The sequence below is a fragment of the Nicotiana tomentosiformis genome, chromosome 7 (assembly GCF_000390325.3).
Source record: "Nicotiana tomentosiformis chromosome 7, ASM39032v3, whole genome shotgun sequence".
Lineage (NCBI taxonomy): Eukaryota > Viridiplantae > Streptophyta > Magnoliopsida > Solanales > Solanaceae > Nicotiana > Nicotiana tomentosiformis.
Window position 1 is genome coordinate 114207157 of NC_090818.1, and position 22119 is coordinate 114229275.

Consider the following 22119-nt stretch of genomic DNA (forward strand, 5'->3'; position numbering starts at 1 on the left):
CAGGGTCGAGGATCAGGATCGACGGCACGATCGAGCCTAGGGTCGAGGGCCACGATCGAAGGTCAGGGTCGAGGTCCACGATCGAAGGCCAGGGTCGAGGGCCATGATCGAGGGTCAGAGTGGAGGCCCATGATCGAGGCCTAGGATCGAGACCCACGATCGAGGACCACGATCGAAGGCCAAGATCGAGGCAGGACATAGGCTGTCTGGACAGAATTATAAAGCTAGGACTTCGTCCCATTCGGTATTTTTGACAAATTGGAGCTTGAGGAGAGGCGATTTGTGATATATTTTCAAGACAAATTTGAGGTAAGTCCCTTGTGATCATTTATACTCCATAGTACTGAATTATCATCGAATAATCCGACTAGATTACATGATTTTGAGGTGTAAATCGGAGATTGGAACTTAGAAATTTGGAAAGAAGATTTGTAGATTTGAGGGTCGAGTTGAGATCAGATTTTGGTAAAATTGGTATGGGTAGACTCGTGGTTGAATGGGCTTTCGGATTTTGTAACTTTTGTTGGGTTCCGAGATGTGGGCCCCACGAGCGACTTTTGAGCTAAAATTCAGATCTTTATGGAAAATTAGCATTTTCTTATGAAATTAATTTCAATAAATTTTATACACTGAAATGAATTATTTATGGCTAGATTCGAGGCATTTGGAGGCCAATTCACGATGAAAGGACATTGCAGAATAAAAATTTTACGGCTTGAGGTAAGTAACAGTTTTAAATCTGGTCCTGAGGGTATGAAACCCCGGAATTTTGTGTCATGTGATTATTTTGGAGGTGACACACATGCTAGGTGACGGGCGTGTGGGCGTGCACCGAGGGAATTGTGACTTGGTTCGTCCCGTGAAACTGTAAAGTTGAATAACTTGTTGTTAGCTATATGCTCTCTATGTGTTGAAGAAATTTGACTGTAAATTATTTTAAAAATCATGCTTAGGCTATGTAATAGTACTGTTGGGACCCAAAGAGGTCACATACTTGTTGAATTATTTGCTAATTGCTATCTTGTGCTCAGTCATGATTTTACTTGCGTATCATACCTCAGTCTTTCTTCATATTTGTTGATGCATTATGTTATCTTTGTTTGGGCTGATCTTTGTGATTTCTGAGAGCCCGAGAGGCTAGAGAGGTTGAGGACTGAGTAAGGCCAAGGTCCTGTCGGTGAGGTAAAGATATTATGGCACGTGAGTTATCCGTGTAGGATATTATAGCACGTGAGTTGTCCGTACAACACGTGAGTTATCCGTGCAGATTATGGCACTTGGACTGTAGGAGCCCCTCCGGAGTATGTACATCCCAGTGAGCGCGGGTACCCATTGAGTGTGAGTGCTGAGGGCTGAGAGCCGAGTGGTTGTGATGAGTTGAGTGACTGTTGCCTGAGAGGCTGTACTTGCTTTGCATTTGTTGTTGCACTTGGTTGCTAACTGTCATTGTTGTGAAATATCTGAAAGATTTTATATGCGGATTACATGAACTTGAACTGTATAAAATTGAATTGACTTAAACTTTCGGATTTGAAAGCATGTCTATTATTTGCTGAAATTACTGAAAGTGAACTATAACTGTGCATCTCGTCATTATCTTCAGTTCCTTAGTTATTATTATTACTTGCTGAATTGGTTGTACTCATACTACACCTTGAACTTCGTATGCAGATCCAGATGTTCCCAGACATAGCGGGTGTTGATCATTTTGCGCAGTTGATTTTCAGGAGATTTTGAGGTAGCTACCGTGTTCCGCAGACCTTGTCTCTTCTTCTCTATCTCCTTGTTTACTGTATTTGGTCTCAGACTTTTATAGACCGTATTTTTTCAGACTTGTATTCATATTCGATGCTCATGTACTCAGTGACACCAGGTTTTGGGGATTGTTCATCTCAGTATTTGTGATATTTTGTATTGTATTAAATTATTGTATTTTCAAACTTAAGAGAAATTGTGATTTATCGAGATTTCCCGCTTGCCTGGTATCGAGATAGGCGCCATCATGACAGGTTAGAATTTTGGATCGTGACATTATATAAATGAATATCGAAATTAACTGTAAAAGAAATAAATGCAAACCGAATAAATTAATTAGCCTAGGCCCTCAAGTTTGATCACCCTCAAACTGAATGGAGAGTAAACTGATACAAGAACAAAATGACTGAATATTGAAAACCAGAAGAAAGGCTTCATATTGCTTTATATTCTATGAAAAATGAATCCCCTCTACAAATGATCAGACCCCCCTTTATATAGTAGGGAAGTCCCGTTCTTAATATAATTTCTAAATACAACAAGGAATCCTATGATAGATTAATTAATTAGCTTCTCATTGATATGCGTCGTGATTTTCGCCGAGATTCTCGCCCAATTGCGGATATTCCGGCTTTCTATTTTTTGGCTCGATAAGCTTTCTTCAATTTTGGCCGATCTCGACCTCGACTGGTCTCTATTTTGCTCGATCTTGATATTGGCCGATCTCGATCTTGATCGGCCTCTATTTGCTCGATTTTGGTTGATCTCGATCTTTATCAGTCTCTGGGTCTCGAGCTCGGTAACCTACCTTTGCATCTTGGCTCGATATTACACAAAGTTGAACCTTGGTCTATCATGTTCCAATCTTGATTAGTCATACGAAGGGAAAACTCGGTTTTGAACGTATACAGATAGTCCCCTCATTTCCCGGAAAGAAGATAGCGAGAAACGATATGAATTTCCGAACTCCGACTAGATGGGTAATAACGTCAGCGACGATTCCGATTATGACGTATGTGACAAAATATCAAGTTGGTCCAGTTACCAAGTCATTAAATGCATGTCAGTTGTTAGTCGGCCACTACCAATACCGAACCGTTATCACCAAGCTTTAAGTATTCAAACTTTCATACTCAAGAGCTCTTTCCACTCTTACTTCTTCTTCAGAAAGAAATTCCTTTTGCTCCACAATTCTTGCACCAAAATTTTTAGAACTCTAATCAAACCGCATACCATCCTAATTCTCTTTTCCTTTACCCCAAGATGGCGAAAACTTCTAAGACAGTACCGCAAAAAGAGGTTGCTTCTTCATCACGGCCCACCGGCAGTGAGGCTGCGGTGGAGCCCCGCCCTGAGGAATTCATTCCGGTAGGGTGCCCGAGTGTTACTAATTTTAGGGTCGAAAAGGCCTCCTTAGTAGCTGACCGATCTGAACCGGCCTCGAGATACATATCCTCAATCACCGAAAAACTCCTCCCTAGGGTTAAACAAGATTGCAACTGGTCGATAAACATATGGTGGTTCCTTCGCCCGAGGACTCGATCACTACCTATGTGGAGGGTTTTTTAAATGTTTATACTTACCCCTTTACGTTGGGTCCCTTAGACCCCATCATTATTACCTTTTGTAAGAGGTATGATGTGACCCTTAGCCAAATCCACCCCTCCTTCTGGAGAATAGTGTTTCTCTTCCGATTTTTTGTTAGCAAAATCGAGGGATGTCCTTTTACTCTCGACCACCTTATGCGCCTCTACAGTCCCCGTCTTTATCGAGGGAGATTGATCAAGCTTGCTTGCTGAGCCAATAAGGCTCCGTTCTCGAGCATAGATGAAGGTCGGGACCGAGGTTGGATGGGCCGATTTGTTCGAATAAGGACTTCGGACCTGATCCCTGCTGAATATGAGACGAAAGTAGTACTTCACTTAGAAGGTTTAATCTCATTGCTTTTCTTCTTATTTCTTTCTTTATTAATATTTTTCGGCGTTGCAGCTGTGGCCCAGATGTCGGACCCAATTACGGACCTCAAAAAATGGGTCGAAGGCCTCGTGTTACAGAGGCCGTACTTAGAGCGTGCTTGGATGGAGTTGTCAAAAGGTCGATGGGAGGCCCGTAATCATGGTAAGTTTCCTTCTTAGAATGGTGATCGTTCAGGCTTTTCTTCGAGCTTACTCATCTTTTTTCTTTTACAGGCCTCAGAAAGGACGTTGCAATAAGGCCCCCATCTAGTGACGAAGAAGTTCTTCCATCTGCTCCAAAGCAGGCCAAAGAGAAGAAGAGAAAGGGGGCTACGAGTTCCCCGGGCTCGGAAAAGAAAAAACCGGCAAAGAAGTCTCGCAAGCCTAAGGGGGACATTGGTGTTATGTCTCCGGAACTAATCAACAAGCCCGAAGAAGGAGAAGAGAAAGATAATTTCTAACTAGTGGCCCGTGGGCGGGCTGGTACTCCGATACCACAGTCCTCCGATCTGGCGGAGGATGAAGAGGGAGCTTTGGCCATAGTTTCTGAACCAGAAAGAGTTGAGGCCACTCCGACCCGAGATGAGATGGTCGAGAGAGAGACCGGGGGCGAGGCTTCTCGGGCAGCGGAGGATGTCTCGAGGGACGAGCTTGGAGTGATCAATATTTTGGGGTCCCCTAAGATTTCGGACGCTATGATCCACAAGGCCAATATGTTGGAAGGTCGCTCTTACGAAGGTATTCACGGGGCGACCGATATCCATGGATTTTTGGATGGGTTTGAGTCTACTACTTCGGAGGATACCACCGGGTTTAGTGGTTTATCGGTACCAAAAAAGGTACCGTCATCGGGCATCACCGATTCTTCATTGAGCCCAAAACTATTAGACCGATTCTCGGCCCCAAGTGTTAATCCTGACCGTAGGCAGAACATAGTGCTTTCTATCCCGGCGGATGCCTGAGTTTTCTCTCCTACCATGGGGATTGCTAGCTACCTTCGATCCTTGGTGACCGAGGAAGACCAAGCCGTGATGAACGCGGTGGGAGCCGCTTGTCTTTTCAACGAGGCCCAACATGCTTTGAATCGGGTAACTTCAGATGTTTCTTCATTTTTTCTTTTAAACTCATAGTTGTAGATAATTCTAACATCTTCTCCCTTGTTTGCAGGCTCCAGTGTTGCATCACGAGGCTTTTCTTCGAATCCGGGAGGAGCACGAGGTTGAGGTTCGGAACCTCACTAAGAAAAGTGATACCTACAAGCTTCTCAGTGAGAAGCTTCAGGTCAACTTAGTGACGGCTCGGGATGAGCATGCTGAGATGGCCGAGCAGGTATTCCGAGTTCTTCATGATAGTGAAGATGAATTGGAGATAACCACTAACAATCCGATTATGCAGGTTCGTCAGAGGCTCGAACAAATCGGACGGCTCCAGATGCAGGTAGATGCGATACAGGTCGAGGCGGAAGAATTCAAAAAGAACATGGGCATCCTAGCCTCGAAAAATGAGACCGTCCAAGCGCAATTGGAGTTGGCCGATACCCAGCTTCGAGCTGCAAAAGAGAAGGCCTTGGTGCAGGTCGAGAAAATCAAAGAGCTTCAGTCTCGGTTGGATTTGGCTATTTTTGATAAGGTAAGCTTGGCCAACGAACTGGAAGTGGCCAGATCCGAGGTGACTGTGGCCAGATTCGAGGCGGTTGTGGCCAACACAAACGCTAATGCTAAAGTGGCCCAGTTTAGGGTCGATGTTGAGGCCATTCAGGCCAAGGACAATATAACAAGAGTGATACAGGAAATAACTCAGAAATAAAATGTTCAGCTCATTCAAAGTTCCAGAAAATAGACATGCTTTACAAGTATAACAGTGAAAACCCAAACCTTTTACCGAAAATACCAAAATATGAGTAAGTTTATAAAATTGTGATTTTCCTTCCAAAACTTTTCAATGGGTAAATGTTTCATTATCAAATGGCATGAGGAAAAGTACATCTCTATGCCTACATGTTAATGTGTATGAGAAGTCATGAATGACGTGATACCGTACAACATGAGAAAAAATGCGTCTTTATGCTTGTATGTCAAGTGTGCATGTCAATGCAGTACAACATAGTGATAAAACCATATGCATACTCTCAGAGTATCAACTCACTCAGTCCTCCCAGTCACTCAGTCACTCAGTCCTCACAGTCACTCAGTCCTCTAATCGCTCGGCACTCGCACTCAGTAGGTACCTGCGCTCACTGGGAGTGTGTACAGACTCCGGAGGGGCTCATTCAGCCCAAGCGCTATAATCCGCACGGACAACTCATGTGCTATAATATCAATATCTGGATCTACATGGATAACTCACATGTTGCATGGACAACTCACGTGCTATAGTATCAATAACTGGATCTGTACGAACAACTCACGTGCTATAATATCAATAACCTCATAAGCAGGCCCTCGACCTCACTTAGTCATCAATCTCTCCAGTCTCTCGGGCCCACAATGCCATGAAACTAGCCCAAAAATGATGATATGATGTGTCAATATATAACAAACAGAGACCGAGATATAATATGAAATGAATGAACATGACTGAGTATGAAATTATAATTTAAACAAATAATTCAACAGCAATACGACCTTTGTGGGTCTCAATAATACCGGCATATAGTCTCAGCATGATTTCTAGCTCAATTTCTCTAACACATAAAAGTATATGAAAAATGCCAAGATTTAGTTGACTACACAATTTCACGAAATGAATTACGTCACATTTTCTACAGTGCACGCCCACACGCCCGTCACCTAGCATGTGCGTCACCTCCAAATAAATCACATAATACGTATATTCAGGGTTCATACCCTCAGCTCCAAGTTTAGAAATGTTACTTACCTCGAACAAGCCGAATCCAATGCCGACCAAGATAACCAATACTACGGAAATTCCATTCCGTGCTTATCAACCTCCAAACTCCATCCTATCTCGTCAATTCAAGCCAAATGATCCGTATCTATTCAAACAACGTGCAAATTAATCACAATGTACTCTAATACTTACAATTTAACAATTTATAAAATTTTCCAACTCCGCTCGAAAAGTTGACAATGGGGCCCACGTCTCGGAATCCGATAAAACTCACAAAAAATCCGAAAACCCATTCAATTACAAGTCCAACCATACTAATTTTACTCAAATCTAACTCTGAATCGATGATCAAATCTCGAAAATTTATTTTATGGAATTGTAAAAGATTCCTCTAATTTCTCTTGAAAAATCAATAATCTAGCGCCGAAAACGAAGATTAATTCATAGAATATAATCACAAGGGAGTCAAGAACACTTACCCCATATTGTGTGATGAAATTTTCCTCTGCAAATCGCCTAAACCGAGCTCCCCAACTCTGTTTTTGTCAAAAATGGTAAAACCTCCTGTTTATAGGGATTTTAATGTTCGAGCACCACAGGTGGCGTGGGGCGCTACCTGTGGCGCTGTTTCCAGAACCTCTAAACATCCCAGCGCCAGGGCTAGCGCTCCACGCTACCCTGGGCACTGGTGATGGGATTTTGTTTGTTCCGACACGAAAATGGGCATAACTCTCTCATACGATGTCCGAATTCGACGATTCTTTTTTATATGGCTCCATAATTTCAATACGGATCTAATGATTCAATCAAAACTGAATGTGGAGTTCATTTTCTTAATGCGATACCATATATTTTTAAAGAATCGACGTCGAAATATTTTAGAAATATCCAAATTAAATTCCGTTAACCATCCTAAATTTACCCGAGTCCCTCGGGACCTCAACCAAATATATCAACAAGTCCTAAAAAATTATAGGAACTTAGTCAATGCCTCAAATCACATCAAACAATACTAAAACCACAAATCATACCCCAATTCAAGCTTAATGAAACTAAGAAATTTCAACTTCTACATTCGATGCCGAAACCTATCAAATCAAGTCTGATTGACCTCAAATTTTGCACACAAGTCATAAATGACATAATGGACATATTCTAATTTCCAAAATCGAATTCCGACCCTGATATAAAAAAGTCAACTCCCGATCAAACTTCCAAACTTTCAATTTCCTATTTTCGCCATTTCAAGCCTAATTTAACTACGGACTACTAAATAATTTTTTGGACACATTCCTAAGTCCAAAATCGCCATACGGAGCTATTGGAATCATCAAAACTCAATTCTGGAGTCGTTTGAACAAAAAGTCAAACTCCGGTCAAACCTTTTCATTTAAGCTTCCACATGAATTTCATTCATCCGAACTAATCACGAACACCTAAAAATAAAAACTGACGATTCACCCATGTCATAATACATCATACGAAACTATTCAAGACTTCAAATAGTTGAAATGAGCGTAAATATTCAAAACGACAAGTCGAGTCGTTACATATAGATATAGATAGATAGATATATAGATATATCTAATTTTTAAGAATAATTTAAATTTTAATTAATTTTCTATTGAGTCGTTTTCTCAAAACGGTTCCACGCCTGCAACCTGCTTTTCAATTTCCAAAACCTATTAGATAAGACCCGTTGATTTGAAACCAACTATAACTTGAGATTTATATGAATCACGCATCATAGAGATTAATCATGCTATGCCAATAAAAGTAAAAGATAAACTAAGAAAGAAAAAAGTATAAGAAAATTCAGGGACTTTATGCAAAATATATTTTATCAAGCAAAAAACGAAAAAGAAACACAATAGAGAATAAGTAAGGAAAAGGTTTGGTGCCACGCTGAACGTTGAATTAAAATAATCCTTATTATGATTTGGTACTTAATTGATTCTTTTGTGTTTGCTGAATTGTTTGTGAAAAAAATGTGACCTTAGCCAAGGGCGAGAATAAACTTCCCAAACTTGAAAAAAGCAGTAAGAAAGTATATGTTTGTGAAACCTAATTATTACGATAATCACAGTGATTGCAAATGCTTCTTTGGCGGATAATATCTAGACAACATAAGTAAGGTAATATTTGATTATATATCTAATGCCCGAATATATTTATACTATTAGAATTATTATGTCCTAAAACTAATAGGATTACAAGGCTAATGTCTAGAATTCCGATTATGTCCTTTTATTGTGAATTATTATGCTTAATATTAAAAGGTTATTTTTGTAATCCAACATTTTATTCATGCTTTTATAATAACTAGTCTCTATACTCGTGCGTTGTACGAATATCTCAAGCCAAGTATGACATAACTTTGTAAAAGACAGTAAGATTTTAATTGCAATGAATTTAATATAGACTTGTTAGAATTTAAAAAAAAAAATGGAACTAATTAATAAATTATCATTGTTCAAAGCGTAATTGGCCATTGCTTGCCTTTCCAAAGAGTTACATTTAAAATGAGTTACATATAATTTGTAATTGCATTACCTTTATTTATAAGGTTCAAATATGTTATTTGGTCATATATTTCTTAATATTTTTCCATTTTGTGTATATTTGTAGATGCTCTTTCATTGGTAGCTCTAAGATGCTGCAACTCGTTAGTATTAGGTGATAAATCTTATATTTTAATTACTTTGGCAATTTTGCATGATTTACATTCTCTGTTCTTTAGTTTGAAGTTCTTCAAATATACTTTAAATGTCTATTCATAGATAGAACAATAGGAGAGACGACATCTCCACTTTTTTCATTCCTCACAACTTTAACCTATTACACATTTAAAACTTAAATATATTGCTAATGCAATTTACATTGGGACTCTTACTGTACATTGGACAAATACATAACTCATTCAAACTATAGTTACTTCAAAAATGCCTTTTCTTCCTCCTTTATTAATCCTTCGTGGAAGAAAAAGGTCCCGTTCCTATTGGCGATGATATTTTTTTGGCAAAAACATAGAAGAAACAATTTATATCTACAAGTTAATACTGCAGTTGGAAACCCTATCCCTCTTATATTATTTAAATATAAATCTTAATATCATTGTCATCCTTACAACACAATATCAAAGTATTAAATTTGTCAAAATTATATACATATATTCAAAAAATACCACTTAATAGTCAAGAATAGAAAATATACATAATGTTATCTTCGAATACTCTAGAACGAAACGGACTCCAGCAACCTATCAGCATTAATTAAGAATATCAGATAGCTAGAAAAGATGACAAACGCTACAAAAGTTAATATCACTATAATTTGAAATTTTCACAAATTGATAGAGCATAGAACATACAAATTAGTAGTAAATTACCAGTAAAGGCAAAGAAATATCTAATAAAAGTATAAGTATCACCTTATTCTTGAAAATCCAAATCTAAAACATGAAAAATAAAGCAACTTAAAGGAGGATGCTTTGATCTTGATTCGAGATACAAAATTAGCACCGACAAGCTAAAGAAGAAAGCATCATCTTTGTTGAATAGATATGACAACAACCAAATACACAATAAATTGAGCCTTTTTTATAAATTTATTAATGTACCAGATATTCTTTAAACATTCAGTGGTAGTTTCTTCACGGAAGGATTCAACCTCTTGATCAATTTCATTGCAGTTCATACTCGAAGGACTAGTAAATCTAATAAACTTGTGGATATAGAATTTGTTTTATAGACGTAAAATTAAACAGTCTTAAAATATGACATTACTATCCCACACGAAATTTTAGTTACAAAGCAATAATTTAATTTTTAAAGGACATAAAAGTCGATCAATATTTCAGGAATATTTTCGTCGTTCGACATTTAATGTATAATATTCGTGCTTTTATAATATAATATAAATAGATATAGATAAATGTCATCCAACTTTGGCCAATTAACTGAAAAGTACATATCATTTGAATTTTTATATTTTCTACTGGGAATATAACATTAGCTTAATAAAATATATTAAATGTAATAGATCAATTTTAGAGACCTCTCCCATGTTTCTATTTGAAATATTTCTCCCCTATATGGTTTATAAAATTACGTTTATCTTCATAGTTTGATTTCTTTGTAACAACTCGAAGCCATAGGAAACATATGACTTTGTGTTTAGTATTGAATTATTTGATGCTCTAACAATGACTTTTCTGCTATAATTCAAAAAGGTGTTTAAAAGATTCTTTAAACAGATGAGTATAAATTAGTAAGGGCAAAATAATCAAATAATATTTTTTTTATATTAATGATAACGAGTTAACAAAATTATTACAATGAAATTAAAAAAAAAGAAGTAAACATAATATTTATAAATCACAACTGAGATTAGCGAAATTTGGAGGTTTCTCAAATTATCCAAAATATAATTAATTTATTTTGGAGTGTTATGTCATATTTCAAGTACAAAATATAAAATTAAATAATATTTACTTTTTGGTTACCTTGTTAAAGTTGAGTGATTTTTATGTGATAATAGAAAAGTAACTTTCGTGTTACAAACTCAAAGTTAAATGATATTTATGTGACAAAAAATAGAAAAATAACTTTTGTATTACAAACTCAAAGTTGAAGACCACAAATAAAATTTACTCCAATTTTTCAAACTAAACGAATTTTGATAAACATTTTAAAACGTAATCATTCACAATTATGTGATTATTGTCTCAAAATATAAAAAAGGTTACATATGAACTGAGTTTTATGGTTTTTCATTTATAATCATTTTCGACATTCCACTTTTGGAGTTCAGAAAAGTAGAACAGTCTACTCCTTGTTCATTCAAATATTCAAAGTCTTAAAGCTCAAAGCCTATTTTAAGAGCTCAAATATAGCTGCGTTTCTGTATTTTAATTTTCTCTCTCTCTGATTGATTAAATACGGTATATAACCTGCGTTTAATAACACATAAAATCAATTTTTTCTAAGTCTCTAGCTAAATGCATGCACTGATATTGTGATGACCCAAAATGTTATCTTTAAATTTAATAATTATTTCTGTGTTCTGAAACCTCAAATAGCACCATTCAGCTTTTCTCGACTTGCGTGTGCAGACCGTAAATTTTTCTGGAAAGTTTTTGTTTTAAAAATTGATTAAAATGTGAAATAGAGCTTTAAAACTCAATTGGGTTGACTTTGGTCAACATTTTGAGCAAACGGATCTAGATCAGTATTTTGACAGTTCCGATAGGTCCGTATCGTGAATTGAGACTTGGGCGTATGCCCGAAATCAAATTCGGAGGTCCCTACCTCGAGTTATCGCATGTTGCTGAAATTTTTAAGTTTAAAGGTTTAATGACTTAAGAGATTTGACTAATGTTTGACTTTGTTGATATCGGATCCGTATTTTAGTTTCGGAATTCGGTGTTGCTCCATTACTATATTTATGATTTGTTTGCCAAATTTGGTGAGAAACAGAACTGGTTTGATGTGATTCGGACTTGCGGTTGTTAAAATAGAAATTTTAAAGTTTTCTTAAAAATTTTATTTGATTTGGTATCCGATTCGTAGTTCTAGGCATTATTTTAGTGTTTTGATCGTGCAAGCAAGTCTGTATGATATTTTTGGACTTGTGTGCATGTACGGTTTAGAGCCCCGAGGGCTCAGGTGAGTTTCGAATAGCCTACAGACCTTTTGAACTTTGGAAAAATCTATTTTTTTGAGCTTCAACTGTCATCTGGTGCATGATGCTTCGCGATCGCGAAGAGGAAATTGTGAGTCGTGATTTTTACCCTTTGCATTCGCGAAGATAGGCACGCAATCACGGAAGGTTAGCTCCCAGTGCACTGCTGACGCGTAGAGTTGATCGCGTCCGCGAAGAGGAAATGAGGCACAAGCTGGGACACTCAAATTTTTTCTTCGCGTTCGCATGAAGCGGTCCGCGATCGCGAAGTCTGCGGGGTTATGCTTCGCATTCGCGTATGGGATATCGCGTTCGCGTAGTGCAAATTGGCAGCTTGTGCAAGTTGTGCTTCGCAATCGCGAAGCCTTTCCCGCGATCGCAAAGAGTAAAATGGACCTGGGCAGAAATTGTTCTACATTATCGCGAACGGATTCCCGCGATCGCGATGAGTAAAAACCTAGACAACAGAACTTAAGTTCTGGAAATGGGATTTCGTCCCATTTTTCATTATTCACGATTTTGAGCTCGGGTAAGGCGAGTTTTGGGCGATTTTCACGGGAAAACATCGAGGTAAGTGTTCCTTATTATCCTATATTGATTATATTTCATGATTCCATACTCATTTATATCATGAATCCGTGAATTTATGGAAGAAAAATTAAATTTTTATAAAATCTTCCAAAAATATAAAATGAAGATTTGAAAGCCAACCCAATGTCGAAATTCTATAATTTTTGTATGGTTGAACTCGTATCGGAAAGGGTGTTCGGATTTCGTGAGTTTTTTTTTTGTGATTCGAGATGTGGGTCCCACTGTTGAATTTTGAAATAAATTTGGGATTTTGATCTGAAAAATTAGTAAATTCATATGGAATCAATTTCTCTTATTTGTATTGAGTATATTAAATTATTTATGACTAGATTTGAGGATTTCAGACACGAATTTGCGAGGCAAAGGTTTATTGGAATCTTGAGTTGGTTACAAATCGTGGTAAGTGTCGTGGTTAACCTTGACTTGAGAGAATAGAACCCTTGAATTATTTTCTACGTGAATTTCGTGTATAACGATGTATAGGCAAGGTGACGAGTTCCTATACTTTGTCAAATTAATTGTTTGCTTAATTATTTAAACATCTTAAATTATTTTAAGACACAAATTAATTATTATAATAATTGTTTCTCTCATATTCCTTGTCAAATATTAATTCTTGAATTCCTGCAATAATTGTTGCATGTTTATTTGATTTATGTGTTTTAATTGCTACTTGATATTTAGCATATTAAATATTAAACTGTCTATTTTCTCCCTGATTTTCATAATTAATTACTACTTGTCATTATTTGTTTCATAAATAAATTATAATTATTGTATGACTTGATGTTTAATAGTTTCTCATTGAACGTGGCATTTATTGAAGTATTTTTTTATTATATTTAAGAGTTGTTAAAATATATTGGGGGATCGGATTGCACGCCGCAATAAAAATGAAAATGAATATATTGGGGGATCGGGTTGCACGCCGCAACAGATTTATTTAAAGTTTATATTGTTGGAGCGGGTTGTACACCGCAACGGAATTTAATTGAAAGGTTATATTGTTGGATCGGGTTGCACGCCGCAACAGATTTTATTCTAAGTTTATATTGTTGGAGCAGGTTGCACGCCGCAATGGAAATAATATGAGAGATTATGACTGCTGAATTGACTTCAATTATTGATATTATTTACCGGTATTACTTCTATTCCTGTTATTATTATTATTATTGAGTACAGGTTAATGTAAGCGACCTGCCTTCGCCTCGTCACTACTTCGTCGAGGTTAGACTCTACACTTACAGAGTACATGAGGTTAGTTGTACTCATACTACACTCTGCACTTCTTGTGCAGATTTCAGAATTGGTCTCAGCGGCGTACTATAGACTTGCTCGGATTTCAGCTACCCAGAGGAGACTTGAGGTATAACTGCACAACATCCGTAGTTTTGAAGTCCCCGTCTATTTTATTTTAGTTGTTGTGAGCACCTAATTTTTGACTGTGCTTGAATTTTTTCCCGCTTATCTCACTTATTACTCCATCTTTTCTACTCCACTTTACCTTGTCCCCCACTCAAAAACCCCATGCCCAAAATCAGTCACAAACGCCAACAAACCAGGAACCTTTTGGCAGCAAATTTGAGCTAAAAACGAGGTCTAAAAATCACTCAAAAAGAACAACTGAAATTATCCTAAAAAGGCAGCAAAAATAGCCATGAAAGTCGGAGGTTCTTCACCCAAAAGCCAGCAATAAAACCATCCCAAAAATACCTCCTATTTTGGCCATAAAAATACACCAAAACCTACATTAACGGGGCTTCAGAAAATCAGCCGGGTCGCTCCAACGACCATCACTAGACTGCTGCTCATAACCAGCTGTAAAATAGCCCAAAAAAACCTCAAACGGAGCCCCCAAAAATGCAGCTCTAAAGCCACCATAGTTGCTGCCATGGAACATCCCCAAACCCATCCAAAGTTAGCTGAAACGCAGCACCAAACCACCCCAAAAAACAGTCACCGTCGCACCATGTTTGCCGACGAATAGAGTTTGGTCTTAACTGTGTAAGGCCACCCAAGTTCAGTCGAGTTCTTGAGTTGGGTAAAAGGTTTTTGGTGCCTGCGCGGGTCTCAATCAGATCGCTGTATGTTTGTTGTTCTCATTTCAATTTGTGGCTGAACTCCAAATCGTGGCTGTTTTCTGTTGGATTTCGGCGCCAGAATTTTCGCTTTGTTGATCTCTGTGTGCACTGGTTTATTTTATATCGAAGGAGTTTTAGTTTATTCTAGGTTCACATTCTTTTCCTCTTTCTATTACACTATTGAAGCACGAATGAAGGAACTGATGCTTATTCATAAGTTGTTTTGTTTTCTTTGGATAGTTTACTGTAATTACTAGTATCCTATTTTAATTTGTTTACTTCATTTACAGATAGCTTAATTAAGTTTTAAGTGAATAAATATAAAAATATCACTTTGGGTAATGGAAAGTAGTTAGGCGTGGATTTTTGGAGATTAAACCAAAAAGTTACGGTGGTTTGGGCTTAGAGTGATACTGAGTTTGAACAACTTCAGCCATTTTTTATTGGTCCATGCAAATATTGCTTGATTATACCAAATAGCTAAAACATACTTGGCCTACAATGCTTATCCATAATCAATAGCCTTTACAAATAATCTCAAAGTTTAGGAAGAATAATGAACACCTCTTGGAGTGCTTTAGGCATGCTTTTAATGAATCTATCGTGATTATGTATACGTTCATGACATAATTGTGATTTCCAAAATTAAAACCGAAGTATGTGTTCGCGCAATTTTGGCCAAAACAATCTTAATATAATAATAAAGTGTTATTAATTGTGTACACGTATGTGTGTCATGGTTTTGGCACAATAAACAAAACGGATCCACACACGTGATTCGTTTCAAAGATAATTCTATATTTTAATAATTAAAAGCGGATAGATATAACATGAAAATCAATAAATTACAGTTTATCGAAAATTAATTCAAGTCAAGTTGTAGTCAATAAAACGACCGTGCTAGAAGCACGAGACTCGGTGAATGCCTTACACCTTCTCCCCGGTCAACATAATTCCTTATCCGGACTTTGTTTTCGCAGACCAATAATAAAAGAGTCAAACCTTCCTTTGACTAGGGATTCAAATAAAATGTGACTTGGAATACCAAAAATCAATTCCAAGTGGCGACTCTGTAAATAAAATAATCCCTACTCAAATTTATCACTTTAATTGAAAAAAAAACTCTTTAACCCACCACAATCCATAACATACATATCTTTTGTGGGCAAAAATGAGGTGTGAAAGCTCTGACGACTCGGCTGGGGACACTCAAGAATTTAAGCTTGTACATTTACTTTATTTGGCTTTATTAATTTTTGTATATACTGTGATTTATTTCGGCCTAATGTGCTATTTGTTCGCTTTTTACCACTTTGATATTGTTGAACTATATGTATAAATTGTATCCTCTCTCGCATCCCTCTGAGTCTTCTGATAATTAGTTATGTTGTGTTTGCCTACCAGCATCACAAAATTTCTGTCTTGAGATAAAGCCAGTTAGCCTATTAGCTTCTGGTGAAGGATTTAGTCACACATGTTTAGGCGGGAGAGCCATTAGCTAGCCAGTGCTGTTCTACTACTGGTGACGCTTGACGCTCATCGGCTTGGGTTGTCCGCCCGGGTAAGCTAGGTCTAGATACCATTTCCTTTAGGATTTACAAACTTAGAAGAACAAGCCACAAGCAATGAATATCCCTAGTAGGCTACGCTTTATTTGCATCATATGCATTTGACTTAGTAGCGCTCGACACAGGAGCCGAGTTCTGTTTTAGGACAGGCCTTGTTGAGACCATTATGTCATGTTATGTTCTACTTGTTGCATTATTTGGGAGGTTTGCATGTCGATCGACTTTATCATAAATCAGTTGAACGAACAGAGAAAAAATGATGTGGTCTAGTGCATATGGTTTTTAAAGATTAATTTTCATACAAAAAGAAGAAGTAATAGTCGATTTTGACCAAACTACGCGGGTCTGATTCACACCGGATGTGAGATACGTAGGCAAACCTCATCGGTTCCGGCCCCAATTTTTAAAACAAATTCAAAAATATTTTCTTTTTCCTTAATTCGCTCTTTACAATTCTTTCCTTAGAAAATCCAAAAAAAAAAAATATACTAAATCCAAAAATATTTTTTTATAGTCCCACGGTTTAGCTTTTATTTATTTATTTATTTATTTATTTTTATTCTTTTATAGAGTCAAAACTCGAGAAATCAGAATTTTTGTGTGTCAATAATATGTTTGATCAAAGCCTAATCCCGTGTCTGGGTAGACAGGTATACCATGAGTGGGGAAAGAGGTAAGTCTGAAAAGAGGCCCAGATCAGAAGGGATACGAGATTTTTTAATTGTCGATCAGATACCACAGTTGTTGTGGGATTGGTGGAGAAACTTTAAGGAATATGAGCAAAACCAGATAAAGAAATACTTGGGACATTTGGTTCACATGATTACGATTAAGCCCAGGAGGGATGTGATCGAAGCTTTGATTCTGCACTGGGATCCTGAAAATAATGTGTTCCGTTTTACCGACTGTGAAATGACTCCAACCTTAGAGAAAATCGCCCATTTTCAGGGGTGGGGCCGTAATCTTCACCGCTAAAGGCCCATAGTACCAAAAAATGTGAATGAGGGTAGGTGTTTGAAGCTCTTGAACATAAATTGCGGACAATATGAAGGTTTAGGAGGCAAGTGGGTCAAGTTGGGCCTTTTGTTTTAGTTGTATGGCCTAGAATGCAATTTCGAAAGGAATGTGAAATAATTGAAATCAAAGGAAGATAAGAAAACATGGAAGGTACATAGAAGGTTTGCATTTATGGTTACTTTTTTTGGGCGTGTAGTTTTTCCGGAAAGGGATGGATGCATTGGAATCCTCTTGGCAGGTATAGTTGAGGCTCTAACCTTAGAAGGGGATGATTATACTTTGGTCCCTATGATTCTTTCTTGCATTTTTCGTGCTTTAACTAGATGTAAAATGGGTGCGCGAAACTTTGATGGTTGCAACATTTTGTTACAGATATGGTTTTTGGAGCATTTCTATCGTCATCCTACGATCACTGATTTTAGTGAGCTATGGCCCAATCATACTTATGGTTACCAGAAAAGAATTGACGAATGTGACTTACCAGAGGGGATTGGCGCCTGGAAAGAACTACTTCTTACTATGTCTGCCAAACGGATCACTTGGAACTACGATTGGTTCTCCTCTAAAGAGGTCATTTGTGAGTCTGCATACCATTCTTATATGGTACTCAAAGGATTGGATGGTGTTCAGGCCTATGCTCCATTTCGGGTAATGCGCCAATTTGCACGACTACAGGAGGTGCCACCAACACGAGATATGAGCAAGTTCTGTTATGATTTTGGTAAAGATCAACCTCATGACGAAGAAGAAATTATGAAAATTTGGTATGCAAGTAAAGTCTCGGAGTTGAATGATATGGTAGAAGACCGAGATCATGGAGAGTTGATCCCTGAATATATTACCTGGTTTCATGACCCTTCGTCGCTTAGAGATAGGCCTGAAGGGTCCAACAGGAGGAGAAATGATCAGAGAACTATAGAAAGGCTAAAAGAGGAATTGGAGCATTCCCGGATGATCATATCCAAATAACAAGCCCAACTGCAAGCCGGAGTCGCTCAGATTTGTTTAATTATTGAGAAATATTATCAATCGGCCTTATGGGGCATGGATAAAGATCTAAAGCATGCTAAAAATGAGGCGGCCCGCTTAGAAGAAGAATTGACAAGCACTATTGGTTTAGTCAGAAGAGTTGAGGAAAATAAAAATGCTGAAATGCATAAGCTGCAAGAAGACTTGAGTATCATTGAAGAGGATGTGCACCAACTACAATTGGAGTTTGATCAGCAGAGAGAGAAGTTTGAAAGAGAAAGGGCCCATTTAATACGCTCAAAGGGTCAGTTTCATGCTCAATTGGAAGAAATAAAAAGGCATAAGGGAGGTCATCAACATGTAGATTTTGAGGTAGAGTGGCATTAGTGGATGATTGAGAGAGCTGTGCTAAACCGCCGTATTGAAGAATACGAGGGACGCGAGACTCAGATGGGTAACGCCCTCAACACTACCCAGATATGGTTGTAGAATTGTCACGTGAATATGGGGCAAGCCAGAGAGAAAGTTCTTCAATTGGCAGAGAAAGCATCATATATTCATAACGATCATCGTCATCTAAACAATGAGAAAGTTGGTCAACATGCACGTGCCCTCGTTCCAAAATTACCGGCAGTGTTTCAGAATTTGTACGAGATGTTGGGGGAGAGTGGAGGCCAAGGGATGCAGACCATTGATGATATCAGCTTAAGCAAGAAAGCCATTGAAGATTAAAGTTTTAGTGCAGTGAATTAGTTTTTAGTTTCATTTTTCATTAGTCGCATTTTTAATTTTATATTTGTCGCATTTTCATTCATACTTATGTCTTTAGAGTCAATTTGAATAATACTAATTAAAAAAAATTGTTATTATTTCCTCCTGAACTATATAATGATCTGATTCATACGGCGACATAATACGTAGGCAACCCACAAAAGGTTCAATCAAAATATTTTTTTAATGATTCTATGATGAGGGATCAAAATAAGGCATGAGTGAAATGAAAAAAAAGGGAGAGAAGAAACTAAAAGCGTCAATAAGAAGCAATCTGATAAGCCGGAATGAAACATGAAGCCTTCCAAAAGCATGTTAGGAATGGTGATAATATTAGGGGCATGGCATATTTCGTGTGTTTCATATCTATAAAATGCTTAACCCTAACACGTTTGTTGTCTCTTAAAAAATAGTAAGCTTAAGGTGGTTGGTTTGTGGAGAAGCTGGAAACACATCATTATTTCACCAGATCTAAAGGAAAGGTACCGATGGCTGACAATGATGAGATCGAGTTGGTCAGTGATGACCCCCAAGTTTAGTCAGTTGAGCAAGAGTTAGAGGAAATTAGAAAATTAAGACAACAATTGTCTGATGTATATCAATCTTGGGTTTCCGGTCAGCCTCCACCCCGGGGTCACTCAGAAGGAACTTACACCGTACTCCTGACTACTCAACCACCGCTCCATGCAACGAGCGATCACATTCTACCACTAGGGTATGTGCCAAACTACAGCCTCTGTGCTGCCCCTGGTACCTCTAATGTGCGACCTCCAGTCGTACAGATCAGGAACACTCCTCTCGTCGTGTTTGGCGCACCGGTATATACAATCCCGCCACCACCTCCTGTGATGAGGCCAAACAACGAGCCACTATCTCATGCTTATGATGGCCAATACTACTCTCCAAATGTGGCTTTCAAGGTCTCAGCTCCATACAATCAGACTCCTCAGTAAGAGTCACTAGTGGAAAATGAAAATGCTGCCAAGACGTTTGAGCCGAATGAGATGGCCAGCAAAATGAGAAGTCTTGAACAGAACATAAAGAACATACAGAGACTAGGTGGTCACAAAAGTCTTTCATTCAGTGATCTATGTATGTTCCCTCATATCCATTTTCCACCAGGGTTCAAGACCCCAAAATTTGAGAAATATGATGGACACGGTGATCCTATCGCCCACTTGAAAAATTATTGCAACCAACTGAGGGGTGCAGGTGGAAAAGAAGTATTACTGATGGCTTATTTTGGGGAAAGTCTTGTGGGGGTAGCCTCTGAATGGTTCATTGACCAAGATATCTCTCACTGGCATGTCTGGGATGTCATGGCCCAGACATTTGTCAAACAATTTCAATACAACATTGATATTGCGCTGGGTCACAATTCCTTGTCCAATATAAAGAAAAAGCCGACTGAAAGCTTTAAGGAGTATGCAATCAAGTGGAGGGAGCAAGCGGCTAGAGTTAAGCCACCCATGGATAACTACGAATTGATCACTATTTTTCTGGAGGCTCAAGATCCTGATTACTTTTAGAACATTATGTCCGCGATGGGTAGACCTTTTGCGGAAGCGATCAAAATAGGAAAGATGGTCGAAAATGGCCTCAAGACTGGCAGAATTGTAAGTCAAGCTGCTCTCAAAGCCACCACCCAAGCTATCCAAAATGGGTCGGGAGGTTTGGCAAATAGAAAAAAGAAAGATGAAGGGTCCATGATAACTTCGGGATCTAGGGAAGTTCAAAGAGGGGCATCGCACCCTTATGCATAAGCTCAGCAGGGGCAATCCAGCTACCCTCAACATTGTTATCCCCCTCTAATTACTCAATACTCTGTGGGCCCACCACAATATATAATGTTTAATGCTCAATCATATACTCGGCCTCCCAATCAACAAGTACGAGCACCAGCTCCAAGGATCCATTGACCTCAACAACAAAATTTTTGGGCACCCTACAATGCTCGTCCCAGGCAGGATTATGGTCAAGAGCAGAGGCCGGTGGAAAAATTCACTGCATTGGCTAAATCATACTCTAGTCTATTCCAGAAGCTAAAGTAGATGGGCGTGATTGGACCTATTGCTCCCCACCATATGCATCCCGATTCACATGGATTTCAAGCAAATGCTAGATGTGAATATCATTCAGGTGCCCCAGGGCATAGCACCGATGATTGTTGGACTCTGAAAAGAGCCATAGAAAGACTCATCGCGGAAAAGTTGATTGTGGTAACAAATGGTGAAGACCCTCCTAACGTTACAAACAACCCGCTGCCAGCACACAACGATGCTCATTTTATGGGAATGATAGGCCGAGATCAAAGAATACAAGCCGGTTGGCCGAGAATAAATTACAGTGGGAACAATTCAAGAAGGAACATGACTGGAAGTAAGTCCAAGCCGAGATGTACCATTGATTGTGAAAGGCGCCTAGAGCTCAGGGAAGGCAACTTTATTTGTTCCTAAAATCTCGAGGTTGGAAGTTCGCTCCAATGTTCCAAGCCCAAAATTGTATGTTCTTGGAGGTTACCCCATCACAAAGTAGAATTAGGGCGGTACAAAGGGTATAACAGAGCCGATCATAATCAAACCTTCCGTACAACCCCGTGTGACAAACGCGAAAACCATTCCTTGGAACTACAACAAAACTGTAATAACCTACAAAGGCAAGGAAAACATAGAAGAAGTGGGGGAAACTGGAGGTTTGACTCGATCAGGTAGGTGTTACTCTCCAGAAGAGTTGATAAAGGCCAAGCAAATCAGAGAAGGCCAAATGCCAATAAAGAAACCAATCACGGAAAAAGAGGCAGAGGAGTTTTTGAAAAAGATGAAAGGTCAGGATTACTCAATCATTGACCAGTTGAGAAAGACTCCTGCCCAAATCTCTCTT

At 38.3% G+C, this 22119-nt stretch overlaps 1 protein-coding gene across 1 annotated transcript; it reads left to right on the forward strand.

Moving 5' to 3' along the window:
• Positions 1 to 20243: 20243 nt before the first annotated feature.
• LOC138896231 (uncharacterized) lies at positions 20244 to 20768 on the forward strand. Its single transcript, XM_070181018.1, has one exon. The coding sequence runs from the start codon at positions 20244 to 20246 to the stop codon at positions 20766 to 20768; it is 525 nt and encodes a 174-aa protein (XP_070037119.1).
• The last annotated feature ends 1351 nt before the right edge of the window (positions 20769 to 22119 follow it).

Excerpts from the sequence above, each read along its gene's own strand:
- LOC138896231 (XM_070181018.1), top strand. The coding sequence starts at position 20,244 with ATGGCCAGCAAAATGAGAAGTCTTGAACAGAACATAAAGAACATACAG.